The sequence below is a fragment of the Anabrus simplex genome, chromosome 2 (assembly GCF_040414725.1).
Source record: "Anabrus simplex isolate iqAnaSimp1 chromosome 2, ASM4041472v1, whole genome shotgun sequence".
NCBI classification, from domain to species: Eukaryota; Metazoa; Arthropoda; class Insecta; order Orthoptera; family Tettigoniidae; genus Anabrus; species Anabrus simplex.
In genome coordinates this window covers 409,569,173-409,590,996 of record NC_090266.1, presented here as the reverse complement: position 1 = coordinate 409,590,996, position 21,824 = coordinate 409,569,173, and the positions used below count along the sequence as shown (strand labels likewise).

General features: G+C 39.5%; 1 protein-coding gene across 2 annotated transcripts in view; it reads left to right on the top strand.

Moving 5' to 3' along the window:
- LOC136862862 (melanization protease 1) overlaps positions 1-20,626 on the top strand; it is a 169,901-nt gene extending 149,275 nt beyond the window's left edge. For both annotated transcript variants that reach the window (XM_067139127.2, XM_067139126.2), the window contains one exon: positions 19,928-20,626. In XM_067139127.2, coding sequence (XP_066995228.2) covers positions 19,928-20,235 — 308 coding nt within the window. In that variant the 3' untranslated portion in view covers positions 20,236-20,626. The remainder of the gene's footprint in view (positions 1-19,927) is intronic.
- Positions 20,627-21,824: the final 1,198 nt, after the last annotated feature.

Here is a 21,824-nt window from a genome sequence, read left to right as displayed (position 1 = left end):
CAGTACCATTCGCGCGCTTTGTAGTATGACGTGTTTTCCGCTGAGCCAATAGAATCATTTCAGTAAGAGGTGCCTGTTTGTGCGGGTCACAAGTGAATGTTTCGAGTTTTATTTGTAAATATCATAATCAACGAATTTAGGGAACTATTTGCATATGTACGATAGATCCAGGAAGAGCAAAAAGACAAGTATTCCGTCGACAGGCGAGGGAAATATTATTTAAAGTGTATTTGTATTTTGTAAGCATGCAGCAGCAGGCGTTCATAGGCGGAGGTGAGGAACGCCATGTTGCCACGCTTCAAAAGAAGACAGCACTCGCGTGTGGTATCGGCCTGCGAACAGTACAGAGGATAAAACAAGCTTCGGAAATAAAAATAATGCGGTGTTCAGGACGCCAGAAAAGAACCCTTAGAGGAGGAAGCCAGTGACGGTCCTCGATGATTTCAATAAAAATGTCCTGCGTACAACAATATTTGATATGTATAAAAACGGCGAATATCCTACGGCATTGAAACTGGACCGTCCATTTACCTTCCTTAATATCTCGAAAATTTTCCTCAATACTTTCGCGGGATTTGATGTTAAAAATTAATTTGGACTTTTAGGAAACTTTTAAGCCGACGAAAAATATAGCTCATCGCTTTGAAATTCAAGATATAACTGGAAGAAAAAATGTTTACACATTCATGCTGTTATGCTCTCTGCACTTCGCCTTCATTTCTCTCAACTTCCATTTAATTTCTTTAATATCTCGAAAATTTCCCTCAACACTTTCTCGGGGTTTGATGTTAAAAATTAATTTGTACTTTCACGAAACGTTTAAGCCCACAAAAAATATAGGTCATCGCTTTGGAATTAAAGATATAACTGGATGAAAAAGTATTTACACATACATGCTGCTATGAGTAGCCAAATTGGCGTCACCGCACCTCATACTTCTGTCTCTCTCTGCGCAACGAAACCGCCTTCCGGGCTGCGTTCTACTCTAATACCACCACCGTATCTACTCCCGCTACCCTTACTACTCCTTGTATCGTATCTGTCACCACCACTACTATGACTACTACTACCACCACTACTACCAATGTCGCCCATACCTCTGCTTCTCTTACTACTCTGACTATATCTCATCCTTTCCTCATCTCGCAAGCTTCTCTCCCCCTCCCTCCCATCACTGTTCAAACGTCTCACCCTCCTTCTACGCAGCCATCTGCCTAGTTACATACCGTCGCTTCTCCGGAGAACATGGTACGCCTACCTCAGCACACACCACCATCTATCTACAGCTGCGTCATCCGCGGGATAGATCCCAGCATAGCGCCTGCCGTTCTTGCCCACGACCTCCGCCAGGCAGACATCCCTGTACAGCGCGCCTTCCGCATCTATAACTCAGACGGACCTACTTTCCTGGTACGGATTCAACTACCCACTTCAGACGCCGTCCAGCGCCTCATCGCTTCCGGAATTCACATCTATGGTCGCCATCATCGTGTGGAACCTTCGCATTCTCCCCCACAACCCCTGCACCGTCCTAACACACCTCGCAGTCGTCCCCGGCCTGACCCTCCTCCTATATCACCTCGTCCACATCTTCGATCACCTACCGTCCCAACCCTGCCACCCTACGCCTCCCCCACTCCACCAACCCCAGATCTACTCCGCCTTCATCTTACTTCCCTCACCAACTTCTCCTCATTCTACAATACCTTCGCCTTACACCTTTTCCCTAGCCCACTCTCAAAAATCATTAGGCTATATCAATGCTCTGTATCATTCATATTGCATCCCTGTATTTTAATTTAACGGAAACCATAAAAAACTCATCATAATACTAAAGCCCCCTTAGACACGAGGCCTATCATTTTCCATCCAGCATTCTTCACATCACCTTTTCCCAACTCCCAATTTCTGCACATCTCCTCCTCCCCGCCCAAGCTCTCGGCCAGAGGGAGGGCGTAACCCTTCAGGTGGCCCGCCCCACCCCTTCAGGGTGGGGAATGAAAACATTTCGCACACACACACACTCACACAAGTGTTGTGAACGGATATTGTAAACTGTAGATGTCGGCGCATGCAGTGACTACCTATGTACGGTGTACCAATTTATTATTTTCTAATACAATTAGAGCGCTTGAGGAAGATACGTTTATTTCCCTTTAGGAGTTAAGAATACCGTGGTCTGCTGACCTACGGTAGATATTCAGCTTATTGGGACAAATCCAAGCGTGCCATTTCCGATAGTGCTGGAAAACCCACTCCCAACACTTATATCTCCGAACGTGCACAAAATGTGTTTTCTGTCACACACAGTCACTCGTATGGCGACATTTACGAGCCTGTTTCATCACAGGGGCATTTGTTTTCCTCCTGCTTCTGCGGAAACTTCAGTAATCTTCCTCCAGTGTAACATTTGCTATCCAATTCCTGTCATCACTGAATGAGGGCTGTTAAAGTGATTCAAAATACAAAGAGAAAACATTTGCTATTCGTAATGGATTCCAATATACGCAGTAGAATTTAGGAATGTTTCAAGCAAGGAAATATGAACTGGACTTGTTTGAAGAAAAAAATACACAGTCATATTAGAGAAGACTTTTGATCTGTGATAAGTAGTACCAGTTACGGCATCTGAGCTATTTTTGTCACATTATTAAGAGAACATTGCAGAAAGTGGAGAGATAACATAGAAACTTGGCGTCAAACCCACCACCTGCAGAAGAAATTGGGTTACTTGGGGATATATTGAAAATGAATGACGGTACCAGTCTTCTCCTCGCAGATGACAACGACGCTGAACGGATGTCAATATTAAGGAAATGAGACAACTGCTCAACATGAAAAGGTTCTTAATGGATAGAACCGTCAAGAGTTATAGTGAGAAGTTCAATGAGTTGTGCAAGATACATGAATATATCGGAAGTCAAAAAACAAACGTCCTTCCTTTCGTTATGACCGTTTAACGAGGAGAAACATACAAATGTGGAGAAGAGCATCCAGCCTTGTGAAGAAGTAGATCTACATTAATGACTCGAACCCTAGATGAGTAGGTGCAATTACCATTTTAACCAGCATCTGCGGAGAAACTATAGGAGCTGTGACTTACAAACGAATACAGGATGTTTTCAAAAATCTGATTGAGGATAAGAATGTGCTTCGCACTGGGTCATGTTCCAGTAGCAGACATCGGAGTAGCATGACTTTCTATAATGGAAGTAAGATGGCAACTACTGTGTGTGAGTCTGTGATATCTGTAGTAGATAATGGTGTAAGATGCAGTGAAAAATGTGGCAAATGCAGAAGAGTAGTTAAAAATGGGATTCTATGTCGTAAGTGTGATGAATGGTACCATTTTCGTTGTGCAAATATTGTAAATAGGACTGATATTCAAGAAAGTGAGTGGCTGTGTCTCGAGTGTAAACAAACTGATAGTGAGGCAGAACAACAAGAAAGAGAGACACTTGAAACTATAATTAAGATTTTAGGAGTGCTACAAGAAGATTTATGCGCTCTGAAACATGAAAATGAAAGCTTAAAGGACAGAATAAAGAAACTGGAAGATAAAGAAGACATTGGAGAAGAAAGATCGCCGTGGACGGAAGTGACGCGTAGCCATTTTAGGCCTAATGTTAAACATATGGGAGAAACTACATACAACTTAAAACCGGGAAAAAACTCTTTGCAGTGCCAAAATAGATTTCAGTTACTTCAGCAAGTTCCAGAAGAAGACATACCAATTTTTCCAAATATTTTTAAATCCAGTGGAGGTAACCTACAGAAGAAGAAAACCAACCGAAAGTCAAGATCGCCAAAGATTCATCTCTACGCAGACAGTCAAGGGCGGGGTATGGCAGAAGGCATCAAGGATGAGCTGCAGAATCCAGAAACTGAGGTTTTAGGACTAATAAAACCAGGTGCCAAAACTGAAGACGTCCTTTCAAGTTGCGATCCTGTGTTAGAGAAGGACAATTATGTGGTAATTGTGAGTGGTACAAATGACATTGCTGCAAATGAAGGTGAGGAACTAATTATGACTCTCAGAGGTAAGATTTCCAAATTACCTGACTCAAAAGTAATTGTAGTTAATGTGCCACCTAGATATGACCTTTTAGAGGACTCATGTGTGAACAAAGATGTACATGATGTAAATATAAAAATCAAGAGATTATGTAAAAGTTTTAGAAATGTCTATGTAGTAGATACTTTAGGTCTTGGCAGGCAAATGTTTACTAGGCATGGGTTACTTCTGAATGGTAATGGAAAAGCAAATCTCTGTAGACAAATTGCTACAATTATCAACAGAGATTTGCAAACTAATCTGTACTTAAGAAAACCCATACCACTAAACTGGCACATACAGGGAAACTTGCCAGAAAACCCAGACCCTTAAATCAAGATCTATGTACAAGGATCTGGGTTCCAGGGACGTTCTCAACTCATGAGTCAAACGTTACCCAATTGCAACAGTCAAGTTTTAGGGAGGAAGGAGGTCTGAGATTGCTCTTGGTAAACTGTCAGATTGTAGTAAATAAACAATTAAAATTCGGTACATTGATGGAATCTTATGAGACTGATGTGGTGATAGGAGTAGAATCATGGTTGAGAGAAGGGGTGGGTAATAGAGAAGTATTTCCAGAAGGGTACACAGTCTATCGTAGAGACCGAGGAGATAAAAAGGGAGGGGGGGTGTTTATTCTGGTGAAGGAAACTTATTGTTCACATGAATGGTTTACCGATGAAAGGGATGAAATATTAGGGATAAAATTAGTTTGTCATAATATGAAGGAGGTGGGAATTATAGGAACATACAGGCCTGGAAGAGAGGAAAGAGACATGGAAATATTTGAGAAAATAATAGATTATACTCATAAAAACGATAATAATGATATGGTAATAATTGGGGGAGATCTAAACTTGCCTGAAGTTGAATGGAATGGAGCTGCAAGTGAAGCCCATGAACAGAAACTGGCAAATAAGTTAATTTGGGAGGGAGGATTTACACAAGTAGTACAAGAACCGACTCGTCTCAATAACTTACTAGATGTATTCTTGGTTAAACCATGGGAAATTGTTGATAAAACTGAGGTAATTGAAGGAATAGGTGACCATAAGGCTGTAATAATGGATGTAGGACTGGTACCAAAAAGGCTTAATAAGAGGGTCACACAAGACAAGAAATTATACAGAAAAACTAAAGTTGATGAATTTGGGACTTACCTTAAATCACAATTCAGTTGTTGGATAAGTGAAGGGAGTAATGTGGATACACTTTGGGCTAAATTTAAAGGAATCATTTGGGAAGGAGAGAAGAGATTTGTACCTGTTAAGAAGGGTAAAATGACCTCAGACCCTGTTTATTATACAAGAGAAATAAGAAAATTAAAAAGAAAATGTAGAATAGTAAACAGGAAAATCAAAGAGGGTAGGGAGAATAGAGAAACTAGAAAACAGCTAATGAGGGAACTGAATAGAGTGAAAAAGGAAGCAAAAGAGAATTATATGAATGGCATTCTTCAAGAGGGCAATGACCACAAAAGGAAATGGAAAAAGCTGTATTCATATATTAGGAATCAAAAAGGAAAAGGAATCCTAATTCCTACAATGGTGGGAGAATGGGGTGAACACTATTTAACAGATACTGAGAAAGCAAACCTCTTCAGTAGGGAATTCAGAGATTCAGTAGAAGATTGTCAGGACTTGGAAACCATAACAGAAGATAGAGAGGGAGAGACACATAGGGAAACAAGAAGCTTCTCATTCACAAATGAAGATATTTTCAGAGAAATCCAACTGCTTCAGCAAGGAAAAGCAGCAGGAAGTGATCAAATTACTGGGGAGGTATTAAAGACAATGGGGTGGTATATAGTGCCTTATTTAAAATTTCTCTTTGACTATGTCATAAATAATAGTGTAATAACAAAGGAATGGAAGGAATCTATAATAATACCAATTTATAAAGGAAAGGGTGATAAAAGGAAACCAGAGAACTACAGACCAATCAGCCTGACCAGTATAGTTTGTAAAATACTGGAGAGTTTAATAGCAAAGTACATCAGAGGGATATGTGATGATAAAAATTGGTTCATGAGGAGCCAGTATGGATTTAGAAAGAAATTTTCTTGTGAGGCACAACTGGTGGGATTTCAGCAGGACATATCAGATCAGTTGGATTCAGGAGGCCAGTTAGATTGCATAGCCATAGATCTTTCCAAAGCCTTTGATAGAGTGGAACATGGAATATTATTAAAGAAATTGGAGGGAATAGGACTGGACGTAAGGGTTATACGTTGGATAAGAACATTTCTAAATTCAAGGGTTCAGAAAGTCAAAGTAGGAAATTATATATCACAGGAAGAGAAAGTTTGGAAGGGAACTGCACAGGGTAGTATAATCGGTCCGTTACTTTTCTTAATATACACAAATGATTTAGGGAACAATATAACATCGAAAATAAGATTGTATGCAGATGACATAATTGTTTATAGGGAAATAAATAACATTGAGGATTGCTCAGAATTACAAAGGGACATTGAGAGTATCCAAGAATGGGTTGAAGAAAATAATATGAAGGTTAATGGAGGCAAATCAACTGTTACAACATTTACAAACAGGAGCTTTAAAACTGAATTTGAATATACTTTGGATGAGGTAGTTATCCCTAAAGATGGCAAGTGCAAATACTTAGGTGTGAGATTTGAAAGTAATTTGCACTGGAAGGGTCATGTTGATGACATTGTTGGGAAAGCATACAGATCGTTACATGTCATAATGAGCCTACTTAAAGGATGCAACAAAGAATTAAAAGAAAAAAGTTACTTAAGTATGGTTCGTCCATTATTGGAATATGCAAACAGTGTTTGGGATCCTCACCAAGAATACCTAATAAAAGAACTAGATGGTGTGCAGAGGAAAGCAGCAAGGTTTGTAACAGGGGATTTCAGGAGAAAGAGTAGTGTATCAGAAATGTTAAAGGAACTTGGTTGGGAACCTTTAAGTAAGAGAAGGGAGAAAACTAGATTTATAGGATTATATAGAGCCTATACAGGAGAAGAAGCATGGAGAGACATCCGTGAGAGGCTTCAGTTGGAAAATAATTATATTGGTAGAACTGACCACAAGTACAAAATTAGAAGGAATTTTAGCAGAAGCGATTGGGGTAAATTTTCATTCATTGGGAAGGGCGTGAAGGAGTGGAACAGTTTACCAGGGGTAGTGTTTGATCCTTTTCCAAAATCTGTACAGATATTCAAGAAGAGAATAAACAACAACAGAGAAACTAAATGAAATGTTAGAGGGCATTCGACCAGTGCAGGATATTGTAAATAAAAAATGTGTGTGATTAAATTAATTCCATCCCCTGGTCTATGGAGTTTGGACAGCCCAAGTAGGGGACTGCCTGTAGGGGTGAAGTACAGTGGGGACTTCGAGGGCCCTGGGACCGCTACGGTAGCTGTGAAGGCCCTTCAGGAACTCTGAAAAGTGGTAGCAAAAGGGGCTCTGGTTAAGACGCAGCAGGTCGTTATGCTACTTATGTTCCAAAATGGGTAAAATATAAATATGTAAATAAATTCAATGTTAATTGTAATCTTATACCAGTTGTATATTATTATTAGAAGTAATTTCACATACTGTATATGAGTTGACTATGTTTGTAAGATATTATAAGTAGAATTTTGTAAACAATATAAATTTATTAAGGATGATGTATGTGTTTAATAGAACAAATTATTAGCGTAAATTGTATAATATTGTATTCTAGGAAAATTTTCTTTTTCTCTTGTTAATTTAAAATTTAGTGCTTGACAATAATGTATTTTAGTGTACCATCTGCCACCGAGGTAGACACCTCATTTGCAAATAAAGATATTTTGATTTGATTTGGTAATGGAAGACGCACAATACAGTGAAGACTTTCAATCAATCAATCAATACTGATCTGCATTTAGGGCAGTCGCCCAGGTGGCAGATTCCCTATCTGTTGCTTTCCTAGCCTTATCCGAAATGATTTCAAAGAAATTGGAAATTTATTGAACATCTCCCTTGGTAAGTTATTCCAATCCCTAACTCCCCTTCCTATAAATGAATATTTGCCCCAGTTTGTCCTCTTGAATTCCAACTTTATCTTCATATTGTGATCTTTCCTACTTTTATAGACGCCATTCAAACCTATTCGTCTACTAATGTCATTCCACGCCATCTCTCCGCTGACAGCTCGGAACATACCACTTAGTCGAGCAGCTCTTCTTCTTTCTCTCAATTCTTCCCAACCCAAACATTGCAACATTTTTGTAACGCTAATCTTTTGTCGGAAATCACCCAGAACAAATCGAGCTGCTTTTCTTTGGATTTTTTCCAGTTCTTGAATCAGGTAATCCTGGTGAGGGTCCCATACACTGGAACCATACTCTAGTTGGGGTCTTACCAGAGACTTATATGCACTCTCCTTTACATCCTTACTACAACCCCTAAACACCCTCATAACCATGTGCAGAGATCGGTACCCTTTATTTACAATCCCATTTATGTGATTACCCCAGTGAAGATCTTTCCTTATATTAACACCTAGATACTTACAATGATCCCCAAAAGGAACTTTCACCCCATCAACGCAGTAATTAAAACTGAGAGGACTTTTCCTATTTGTGAAACTCACAACCTGACTTTTAGCCCCGTTTATCAACATACCATTGCCTGCTGTCCATCTCACAATATTTTCGAGGTCACGTTGCAGTTGCTCACAATCTTGTAACTTATTTATCACTCTATAGAGAATAACATCATCCGCAAAAAGCCTTACCTCCGATTCCACTCCTTTACTCATATCATTTATATATATAAGAAAACATAAAGGTCCGATAACACTGCCCTGAGGAACTCCCCTCTCAACTATTACAGGGTCAGACAAAGCTTCACCTACTCTAACTCTCTGAGATCTATTTTCTAGAAATATAGCAACCCATTCAGTCACTCTTTTGTCTAGTCCAATTGCACTCATTTTTGCCAGTAGTCTCCCATGATCCACCCTATCAAATGCTTTAGACATGTCAATCGCGATACAGTCCATTTGACCCCCAGAATCCAAGATATCTGCTATATCTTGCTGGAATCCTACAAGTTGAGCTTCAGTGGAATAACCTTTCCTAAAACCGAATTGCCTTCTATCGAACCAGTTATTAATTTCACAAACATGTCTAATATAATCAGAAAGAATGCCTTCCCAAAGCTTACATACAATGCATGTCAAACTTACTGGCCTGTAATTTTCAGCTTTATGTCTATCACCCTTTCCTTTATATACAGGAGCTACTATAGCAACTCTCCATTCATCTGGTATAGCTCTTTCGGTCAAACAATAATCAAATAAGTACTTCAGATATGGTACTATATCCCAACCCATTGTCTTTAGTATATCCCCAGAAATCTGATCAATTCCGGCCGCTTTTCTAGTTTTCAACTTTTGTATCTTATTGTAAATGTCATTGTTATCATATGTAAATTTTATTACTTCTTTGGCCTTAGTCTCTTCCTCTATCTCAACATTATCCTTGTAACCAACAATCTTTACATACTGCTGACTGAATACTTCTGCCTTTTGAAGATCCTCACATACACACTCCCCTTGTTCATTAATTATTCCTGGAATGTCCTTCTTGGAACCTGTTTCTGCCTTAAAATACCTATACATACCCTTCCATTTTTCACTAAAATTTGTATGACTGCCAATTATGCTTGCCATCATGTTATCCTTAGCTGCCTTCTTTGCTAGATTCAATTTTCTAGTAAGTTCCTTCAATTTCTCCTTACTTCCACAGCCATTTCTAACTCTATTTCTTTCCAGTCTGCACCTCCTTCTTAGTCTCTTTATTTCTCTAATATAATAAGGTGGGTCTTTACCATTCCTTACCACCCTTAAAGGTACAAACCTGTTTTCGCATTCCTCAACAATTTCTTTAAACCCATCCCAGAGTCTGTTTACATTCTTATTTACCGTTTTCCACCGATCATAGTTACTTTTTAGAAACTGCCTCATACCTGCTTTATCAGCCATATGGTACTGCCTAACAGTCCTACTTTTAAGACCTTCCTTTCTATCACATTTATTTTTAACTACCACAAAAACAGCTTCATGATCACTAATACCATCTATTACTTCAGTTTCCCTATAGAGCTCATCTGGTTTTATCAGCACCACATCCAAAATATTTTTCCCTCTGGTTGGTTCCATCACTTTCTGAATCAGCTGTCCTTCCCATATTAACTTATTTGCCATTTGTTGGTCATGCTTCCTGTCGTTCGCATTTCCTTCCCAATTTACATCTGGCAAATTCAGATCTCCCGCTACAATCACATTTCTTTCCATGTCATTTCCCACATAGCTGACTATCCTATCAAATAATTCCGAATCCGCATCAGTGCTACCCTTTCCCGATCTGTACACTCCAAATATATCGTTCGATTATTTTGTCGATCAGTGGTTAGAGAACTTTGCATTTTCTGTCGAGTCGCTGCCAGTGACAAAGAACAAATAGCACCGTAGAGAATTGAATAATAGGGCAAATTCGTTTAGTGATACAAACACTTGATTAAATATTTAAACGGAGAAGGTAAATATAGCGACAAACTGTATGAAGGAAGAATTTTAAACTTAGAGGGAAAAGGTAGACGAACCGGTTATACAGAGCTAGATGAAATAATACTAACAGCTTTGTAGAGGTTCGAAATCACTGAAGATGCTTTCTGAAGACGATGTGCTACATCCGAAACCTAGAGTAAGGGAATTTTCTTTGACTTTCACCTAGAGAATTCTGGCACCGGAACAAAGAGAATAATCATGAGGTTAATTAATTTGTGTATGTAAATACTGTAAAGATTATAGAAGAAATTATATATTATAATCAAAACCTAAATATGTTAAGCAAATGAGACTGGGGAATGATGTATTACACTCAATATACAGTATATATGCCAAGAGCTGGTCACAGAGAAACCGACAAAATCCTGTTATTCAGCTTTCAAACATCCCAGTATCTTGCTGTCAGTGGTAAGCATGGGAAAGTGTGAAGGAAAGATGTTACACAAGTTTATTATTATTATTATTATTATTATTATTATTATTATTATTATTATTATTATTATTATTATTATTATTATTATTATTATTATTATTATTATTCAAGTAATCAAAAGCTCGAATAAGTTACATCATAAACAATGTAACCGTAAAGTGTGATCGTCGAAACGTACAGCCTTTCACTATCGTGCTAAATGGGCCTGCAAGAACAGAAGTCCTGTTGGTCTCAAAACTTCTTTAAGACACACAGCTCTCGTAATTGTAGTATGTATATGCACTAGAGATAGCAATAATAGTCATTGTAATAACGCGACCATATCCAGCATAACTGTAACTACTCTCTCCGCTTAAAACGTGGAGCTGGTACAAAATATATGTGTGCAAATGGAAAGGCACGGTGTAAGGTGCTAGGGAATTTATGAATTTACAACAGGTATAAGATAGGGAAGTGAGCAAATGTCCATAAACGACAGCATCATGTCACATTTGATTATTATTAAGAAAACATAAATTAGCATTACGTCACCAAAAGAGACGTACACATGAGCTCTACCAACCCTGAAAGCAGACCTCCAGAGAGTTCGCAGTATGTTGCTGTTAATGTGGAAGGCACCGAATATATAATTGTGAGAATGGGCTCATTTCACGTATCACATCGATGTCAATGTACTCTCGTATCACAAACCGTCTCTCACATCATGGTTCCTTCGCTTTGAGTATCAGGTCGAAATCACACGGCAGCTAACCCGAAGAATATGATGCGTGTTCCAGTAATTCTCATTCCCAGCAGTCGAGTATCTCCCGTGTACCTTCTGCTATATGTGTGGCTAAGCTATCGTGCAGAACGGTACCATTGTTCAAAACATTAGGTCGTTTGACTCTAATGATACGACGTAACTGACTCTACAAATAATGTTGTGTAGTAGGTTACTATCATGGTTGTATCATGAGGAACGGTGTGACTAGCAACCTCTCCTACAAATATCATCAACTACAAAGGGGAACGATACCGTCGCTTCGGGATGATCCTGAAAGTTATCATTTGTATCCAGTTCGGGTTCGTAAGCCCTGCCGAAAATTAATTGGTGCAGTGATTCTCGTCAGCAAGTATGCGTTAGGTGATCACAACATATTAGGCCTAAGTAACATCCTATCCATTTTTGATCGTGAGAGAAAAAATGAAATAACTTTAGCAGATGAAGATCTTCCGACAAGATCGTTCAATTCTCAGTACTATCTGAAATACAAGTACGTCCATATGTTGTTAACGTCCACGCAGAACTCATAGGTAACTGGTCGCTTCGCATCCTCGCTAAAATGTTGCTACTCACCTCGTGACTACTGTACGAAGTGGTGTTATTCCGCACAGTTTTCACGAGCTCCCCGGACTTTTCCCTCAGAGAGCACGAACGATGTTCACACCGGGCCAATTTTATTCATTACTACGACTAATTTACCAATGAATTCCTTTCCCGGTCTCTGTCCACACACTACGAATTGCTTGGTATCAATTTATCTAGAAACAAAGAACACAAAATATAAAGTTGAGAAAATCAATTCATTCCCTGATTCTGAATTTTAACTCATGTTATTTTTATCTAAAAGGGAGTTAAATGATAATGCTCGGTGATTTATTTATTTATTTATTTATTTATTTATTTATTTATTTATTTATTTATTTATTTATTGTCTTCTTTCAAGTGGCGAAGTTAGGGCACATGCTCTTCTCTTACACTTAACCACACTTACAATACTTTTCTGCAGATATATTACCTTATAATTTAGTAGAATTACATTATGCTAACACACGCGCTACCACCTTCTTCTTCGTTTCCTACTGCTTTTCCCACGCCTGTGGGGTCCCTGGTGTGAACTGCGGCCCTGTTTTACGGCCGGATGTCCTTCCTGACGTAGTGTAGTGTTTTGTGTGAATATTAAGAGGTGAGTGTTGGGAAGGACACAAACACCCAGACCCCGAGCCAGAAGAATTAATCAGAAGTGATTAAAATCCCCGACCCGGCCGGAATCGAACCCGAGGCCCTCTGAACCGAAGGCCAGTACGCTGACCATTTAGCCAACGAATCTAACGCACACGCTATCACTCTCACTTACATTTATAAATAAATTAAAATATTATATTGTACATTAACCAATATTAAATAATATTGTTCAGACACATACACATGTCTGCTAACGATACATTTTACTCCTTAAAAATATGCACGAACGTACATACATCTTCATTATAGACTGTTATGCCTCCGCGATTTTACGAAATTCCGCCACAATAATCTATTTGGAACTCTGTGGCCTCGTTTAGTTCATACCTCTTATGCTTAAACCATTAGAAACTGAGTCTAACCATCATCGCCTTGGTCTCCCTCTACTTCTCTTAACCACCATGACAGAGACCATTATTCTCCTAGGTAAATATCCTTCTCCACTCGCCTCACATGACCCCACCACCGAAGTCGGTACATCCGTACAGCCTCATCAATCGAGTTCATTCCTAACATAGCATTTTGTCTCCTCACTGCGAGTAACATCCTGCCATTGTTTCCACCTGTTTGTACTAGAGATCATTTTCCCTGCTAAAATGCCTGTAACTTCTAAATTATGAATAATATATCCTGAATCCACTCAGCTTTTCCTCCCGTATAACAAAGTTGGTCTGAAAACAGTCGGGTAACCATAATTTTGTGTGGCTATTTCTAGCCAGGTGCAGCCCTTGTAAGGCAGACCCTCCGATGAGTGTGGGTGGCATCTGCCATGTGTAGGTAACTGCTTGTTATTGTGGATGAGGATCGTGTTATGTGTGGTGTGTGAGTTGCTGGGATGTTGAGGACAGCACAAACACCCAATCCCCGAGCCATTGGAATTAATCAGTGAAGGTTAAAATCCCCGACCCGGCCGGGAACGGAACCCGAGACCCTATGAACCGAAGGCCAGTACGCCAACCATTCAGCCAATGATACGGACTTACACTCCGATGTAAAGATAGTTTCTTCCGTGAGCTGACTTCTTTCTTACAGAATATTGTTGATCGGAACTGCGAACTCGCTGCATTAACTTTGCTGCACCGTGATTTAATCTCACTTATTATACTACCATCCTGGGAGAATACACATCCTAAGTAGTTGAAATGATCCACCTGTTCCAGCTTTGTATTCCCAACATGACATTCAATTCTCTTAGGTCTCTTACCTACGGACATCATTTTAGTCTTAGAAAGGTTAATTTCATACCGTACTCTTTGCACCTATTTTCAAGTTCCAAGATTTCAGCACAGTATGCCATTAGGACCAAATCGTCGGCGTAGGCCAAACTGAATAATCCCTCCACCCACCCACCCACCCCTCCCATTTTATATCTTTCAGTAGATGACCCATGTAAACTATGAACAACAAAGGCCATCCTCGTCTTACCCTATAAGTACCTTGAACTAAGAACTCATTCTACCATCCAGCCCAATTGTCAACGTAAATACCTTTGATTCTCCTTAATAATCTAACTTTAATTCCTTAGTCCCCAGTTCGGTACTCAGTCATATGCCTTCCCTAGGTCTATGAAACATAAACATAATCGTCGAGTCCTCCCGTAGCATTTTTCAATTACCTGGCGCATAAGAAAACTTAGATCCTAACAGCAACTGTGTAGTCTGAAACCACATTGGTTTTCATTCAAACCACTGATCGCACCCTCCCTTCCAAAATGACAGTGGACACCTTGCCTAGTATACCGATCAATTAAATACCTCGATATTTGTTGTATTCCTTCCTGTTCCCTAGCTAATGGATAGGTGCAGTTACTGCTTTTGTCCAATCAGAAGGTACCTTACTAACATTCCATGTTAACCGTATTACTCGATGAAGCCATTTTATCCCTTCCACTATATTTCACAATTTCAAGTCAGATTTCATCTACTCCTGCTGCTTTATGACAATTGAGTTTGTTTACCATCCTCCTCTCCACTTCCTCAAGCGTAATTTCACGAATATAATTGTCCTCCTCCCCATGAACTCAGTTGTTCGCGACGTCCCTAGGAAGATTTCGTTTTACATTGGGAAGATTTTCAAAATATTCCTTCCACCTCTCCAGTGATTTCCTGGGATCTAATATGAGTTCATCTGATTTACCCAAAACACTATTAAATTCCTTTTTGCTTCCCTTTCTAAGATTCTTTGTTACTGTCCAGAAAGGTTCCCCTGCTGCTTGTCCTAGCCTTTCCAGTAATTACCGAAGTCTTCCCACGGCTTCTTCCTGGATTCACCAATTATTGGTTTCGCTCTGTTTCTTTCGTTTACGTACAATTAATTCCCTATCAGCATCACTCCTTGTTTGGAACCATTTCCAAAGCGCCATTCCTTTTACGTTTACAAGTTACCCTCTCTTCATCATTCCACCAAGGTGTTCGTTTTCTGTCATCTTTACTCATAGTTGTTCGCAGGAATTCCCTTGCTGTCTCTATCACAGCACCCCTGTATGTCACCATTCTATTTCTATATCCAGGGCCTTTTTACTGCTTCTGTTTGGAAATTTTTACTAATCATTCATGTACTTCTGTCTAATTTCCTCGTCCTGGGGATATTCTACCCTTATTAGTCTGCAGAAAGATTTCACTTTCTCTATCGTAGGCCTAGAAGTACTTAGTTCACTACAGATCCGATCGTGGTCAGTGTCATAAAAATCATTGGAATACCTGCACGTTCCTATCAGATTTCCTGGATTCGAAGCCGGTTATGGTGTAGTCTATTATGGATCTGGAGCCTCTACCCTCCCATGCGTAGCGGTGAATAGCCGTATGCTTGAAGAATGCATTCGTAACTGATAATCCCATTCTAGCACAAAAGTCCAGTAAACGCTGTCCATTCTTATTAGTTTCGATTTCTTCCCCGCATTTACCCATCACCTTTTTGTATCCTTCAGTTCTATTTCCAACTCTCGCTTTGAAATCGTCCATTCACCATCTCTTGACCCTCACTACGATGTCACTTAGTGCTTCCTGAACACTGCCAACTTCATCGTCATCTGCGCCCTCGAATATTGAATACATAGAGACAATTCCCGTCCTAATTCCTCCAACAAATATAATAATAATAATAATAATAATAATAATAATAATAATAATAATAATAATAATAATAATAATAATAATACCTTTTGAATTCAGCTATCGGGTAGCAGAACTTCTGAAATGATGCCATTAGACGATCTGCGTATCAGATTCGACGTTCCGATTTTGCTGAAGTCTGGACGGCTGCTCGGGCATCTGTCCTCCTGAGGGCCCGGTGTTCGTGCCTTATGATCAGGCTTCCCGATAGCAAGCACTCGACGGACCTCAATTAAATTCCAGTACCGGTGCACTATTGAGCTCCTCACATGGACTGGGTGGGAAACAGTATTTTCCGGGGGGAGGGAAGGGGCCCGGAGCCTGAACACCCCGCGATGCAATCTTATCTGCATCACCTCCGACATGCTATTTGTTCCAAGAAGAAATAACAGTAATAATAATAACCGCATGGCTTCAGCTACCGTATGCAGACATTTCAATTTGACGCCATCTGCCTGTCTGCTTGTTAGTTTCGACGTTCTGTTTTACTCGAGGCCTACTGAATGGCAGACCAAGTAAACCGAAACTCTCCTGGGCGCCAATGGCTGAGATTTAATGAATTTTGTTGGGTGAGCACTACATGTGTCACCACATGCCGACATCGTACGACATGGAGTGTCGAATGGAAATTTTTCGCCCTTCCAAAATCCGACTACCTCTGCCGGGTTTGAACCCGCTATGTTGGAATACACTACTCCTTGTCTGCTTTACGTCCCAATAACTACTTTTACGGTTTTCGGAGACACCAAGGTGCTGGAAGTTTGTCCCGCAGAACTTCTTTCACGCGCCAGTAAATCTATAGACACGAGGCTGACGTATTTTAGCACCTTCATATACTACCGGACTGAGCCAGGATCGAACCTGCCAAGCTGGGTTCAGAAGTCCAGTGCCTCAACCGTGTGAGCCACTCAGCCCGGCCGTTCCAAGAAGAAGGAGACAGCAGGGAGGATTGGGAAGTGATACTACAGTCATATAGGCCTGTTTCCATGTCAGACATGTTACCAGGCACACTTTGTGTTGGTAAGGTGGTAAAAAAGTAAACTCGTGTCCTCATCCCGAGGTAGTGCAGCTCTTTTCATGTACATCCCAATGGAGGTGTGCTGCATGTACCATTTCAAACACATAGCAGCCCTTCTGCCGTTCTTAAATGTCTGGCAGTACCTGGAATCGCACCCGGGCCCCCGAGGACGGCAGCTAATAACACTAACCGTTACGATACGGAAGCGGGTGTTAATGTAGTGTTAGGGGGGTCATACACTAGTCATGCCATGTTTAGTTACCACTTGACAAAGTTATGACTGTTTCCTACATTATTTCAAGTAGGACATTAAAAATCAATATGATGATAGAACATCCTAACCTATTGTTTGACATAGTACAAATAAAAAATTAATATAAAGTAGCCACATTATTAATTAATACATTTTGATAATATTAACCACATGATATGACAAAATATCTTTAAATATGAGCTTGAAGGTTGTTTTATTTCTTTTGAATTTAAACTGACAGAGTATTATAGAGGACGGACTAAGATGAAATCTCTAAGTGCATTCGAATTAATTTGGCAGATTTAAAAATGATATACATATAATGTTTACATTTTTATGACCTGTTTATATCATTATATTAAGCTTAAATTTTGTCTCAGTTCCATTATTTTAGTTCATCCTCTATAGAATTCCTATTTGACCAACTGTGCAAAGTTTCGTTTAGATCAGACAAATGGTTCTTGTGATATTACGTTTCTTGTTTGCAAAAATTAGTTTTCAGGAAATCGCATGTAAAGTTGTCACACACAGTTCTACTCACCGTTCACCTTAAAAGGCTCCACTGCCATATGTTATATCCTCTGTCTGGATATGCTTGGATTGTTCTTCCAGTCTGAGTCTTCGCTTAGTCCTTCTAGCCTCCAAAGTTGAGTTTTTTTACTTTTTTCAGCTGAATCTACACGTACCTTGTCAAACTTGTTCAAAGCTTCCACAGTATTCTTCTAAACTTTGATTCCCAATGCCTTCAGTACTTGTAGACTACTGCTAGCTCCATCATTAAAACTGGTCACTGCACTGTAGGTTGCTATTTGAACAATTTTATTACCATTGCATGATGTTTTTGGACAAATGGACCAAACTTCACAGTTGAATGACTCATTTGCTTTTTGGTTTCTTCCTTTTAGACATCTCCTCAGTAACTCTGTTTTGCAAACCCAGATATATTACTTTCAGTTAATTTCACATTTCCATGACAAAATTTGCAACGCAAATGTTCACTTATATTATCCACTAAAGAAGAAAAATCTATAATCCTATATGACAGGCTGTCAGTATCCTTAGCATCACTGACAGGTGACCTAAGCTCTGGCCCAAGCTTGCTGGCTGATGCACTAGGCCTACTGGTTACGTCAAAAATAACATTGCCATTATCACCTCTCTCTTCATTAGAAAAGCGATTTCTAGCAAAACTCCTCTTTTTCCGTTTTACAACGTTCCTTTTCTTAGGCATTGTGATCACAATTCACAACACAACGTAACAGGAGCACCTGGAAAGTTTCAAAACAAACTGCTAGTACCACCAAGGAGTACACAACAGAAACCTTGGTAACAGAAGTTCCAAGCTTTCCACTCTCAAAGACAACTCACTAAACCAAGGATACAGGCATGGCCTACGTGTATACTAACCATGCAGCCAGTGATATAAGAAATTGACTAAAAGAGGAACCACACAACCGTCTGACGCTGTACATTTGCATCCATTGCTATGTGGCCACGCCCATCACAATGTGCAGTCTGTCACTAAAATGCAAATAACTCTAAAACTATGAGGAATTTCTACATAAAATTTCGTATTTGAGTTTAGAAAGCCTCAACCTTTCGTATGAGATTTATTTTTAAAAATGACATTTTTTTAGTATAATCTACTGTAAGACCCCCCTTAGGGTGTGGCATTAAGGGTCAGGACAAAACCACATAGACGGAAAGAGAAATATGCCTACATGTAAAATACCACTTGCAAGGATGTGGCTCTGGAAAGGTCCAGGAGGTAGTGTTAATTGGGAATAGGTTTCATGCACAGGTCATTAGCCTATTCTTCGCCAGTCCAGTTATTCAGGAGATCAGTCCTTCTGGGCAATGCCGTAACTAGCGCGGGCCTTCCCAGTTGCCGAGCCATGCGGCAAGATCCACTAGGGCCTGTCGCACCACCCGATCCCTAAGGGGTCCCTCGTACCCGGAGAATTAGGCCAAGCCCGCCTAGGCACATGATCGGCCACTCGGCTGAACTACTAATCACGTTATTGCCCTATCTTGCGCTACCCATTCCCCCAATATAGTTGATACCTTCTTGGTGTTTTCATTTTAATGGCCAGCATTCTAGCTACCAATCGGATATCTGTTACTGCTGATTAATATAGGACTGACAGTTAAAGCTTTATATAGTGTCCTTTTAGTTTGGGGATTCTTTGGATATTATTATTATTATTATTATTATTATTATTATTATTATTATTATTATTATTATTATTATTATTATTTTAGTAGCACCAACGCACTTGGCATTTTATGTAAAAGCAAAAAGCGAATAATAAAGTAGATTACTAGAGAACATGCCATGTCTAATTAACGAATGAAATTGACGTCGGCATATTTTTCAGGTACTCGAGCATTGACGTTATGAGACAATGGTGATCAATTAATGGCACTTTTTAATCAATTATGTGAATTAACATTTCGTGGCATTTTCCTGTTCCACAGATTCTCAGAGTGCTGTCTTGCTCAAAGTGTCGCTCCCTGGAGTCCCAGTAGAGGCCTGCCGCAAGGTGTATGGCTCCATGGACCAACCCATAGGCACGTCGCAGATCTGCGCTGGTGGAGAACAGGGTCGTGACTCGTGTCGCGGGGACAGCGGTGGACCACTGATGACCGCGGACAGCAGCGGTTCTCTGGTTGTATCCGGTGTGGCATCTTATGGTAACAATGTGTGTGGGAAGAAGGGCTGGCCAGGGGTTTACACTCGCGTTTCCTACTTCACAAACTGGGTGCTCGAGTCACTGAAACCCTAAATAAAATATTGAGGCATGCTATTAGATATTTCCTCCAATCCAGGGAAGTTCTTACGTTTTAACCTTTACTTTGTAACTGTTTGATTCTTCAGTCTGTCGAAACTAATTTATGAGTAAATAAAATATATGCAATACCTGAAAAATGAAACATATAATAACAGATTTTACCTTAGAATCATCTTAGAATTTCGATTAAATATAAATCAAAGAATTAAATTAGACAATATGAAGTCACAGTTAAGATTATTAATCAGAATGTGAAGCCTTTGTTCCTTTTTCAGGTATAATCTGTTATTATATATTTTCTTTTTCAGGTATTTTGAAAATTTGATTTATTCTTAAATTAGTCTCGACAGTCTGAAGAACCTAACAGTTATAAATTTACTGAGTGGAAACTATAACAAAAAACTTTTAACATTTAGTACAAAGGAGAGAATAAGTGTGTGATTTGAAAGGTGCCTACAACTCATTCCAATGCTGAGTTAAGAAATAAATATATATTTTAGCATTAAAGTATTTTCACTGTCAGTTCAGTGTTACGAAGAGTGAAGCAATCTCCTATACAGGTCAAGAAGGATCCTGAAGAAGATAAAGCCATACGTTACATTGACCTCGGCTCTAAGTAAGTAAATAAATAAGTACTTCAGGGTGTTTACATCGATACCCGGCCACATTTGTCGACAGCAGTTCATCTGGTACTCATTTCTGGTGAAGTTTGTGTAAAATCCTCTCCACAAGTGGAAGCCTCATTGTTAAATACATTTCTCAACCTCCTAGAAGGGAATCGAACCCACTTCCCTGGGAGAACGATGTGCGTCTGCACCTCCAGGAGAAGATTTCCATTGTCTATTTCTATGGTATATTTGAGAGAACTTATGAATCATGGAACGTTATTCTCGTTTTCAGGTTTTCGTTGAAATCGGACTAAGAAGAAAAACACAAATGGGGTGTCAAGGCAACAAAGTTCCAATTAAACAGAAATCAAAGAATGAAACAGACAAGCTGAAGTCACAGTTATGATGATTAATCAGAACGTTTCCATTTTGTACTCTTAATAACAGCACGCGAGAAGTATTAATCCTTTCAGCTCGTATATCGGAATTCTTGTGACATACATTTATTCTAGGAGTAGTGCTAGTTAACGGTGGCATCTAACGTTTCCTAACAACTCTTGGTAATATCGCATCTATTAAGTAGCAGTCCACGAGCTTTGAAATAGATTTTTCCAATCAAGACGAGGAGTCAACGGACAGCTAAACTTCGTCTAGCAGCTTACGGAGAAGATTTCAGGAGACTGTATTGAGTGGACAGAAAAAAGAAATACAAACAGAAACCTACTTCTCCAAAACCTATCCAATGAAACTAGACTTTCATCTAGGTATTTGCTCAGTGACTTGCTACACAGACAGTTTATTTATATTAGAGATGAGCAAAACTACTTCTTAGTCTTAAGAAACACCCATACATTTCCATAAAAAATGAGTACGAGTTGAGTTATGTAACAAACCAAATATTAATAGACTGTACTTCGGTGCTTCCGTCAACTCCATATATAAGCGCACCTCATGACGGGTTTTCAAGTATGGACG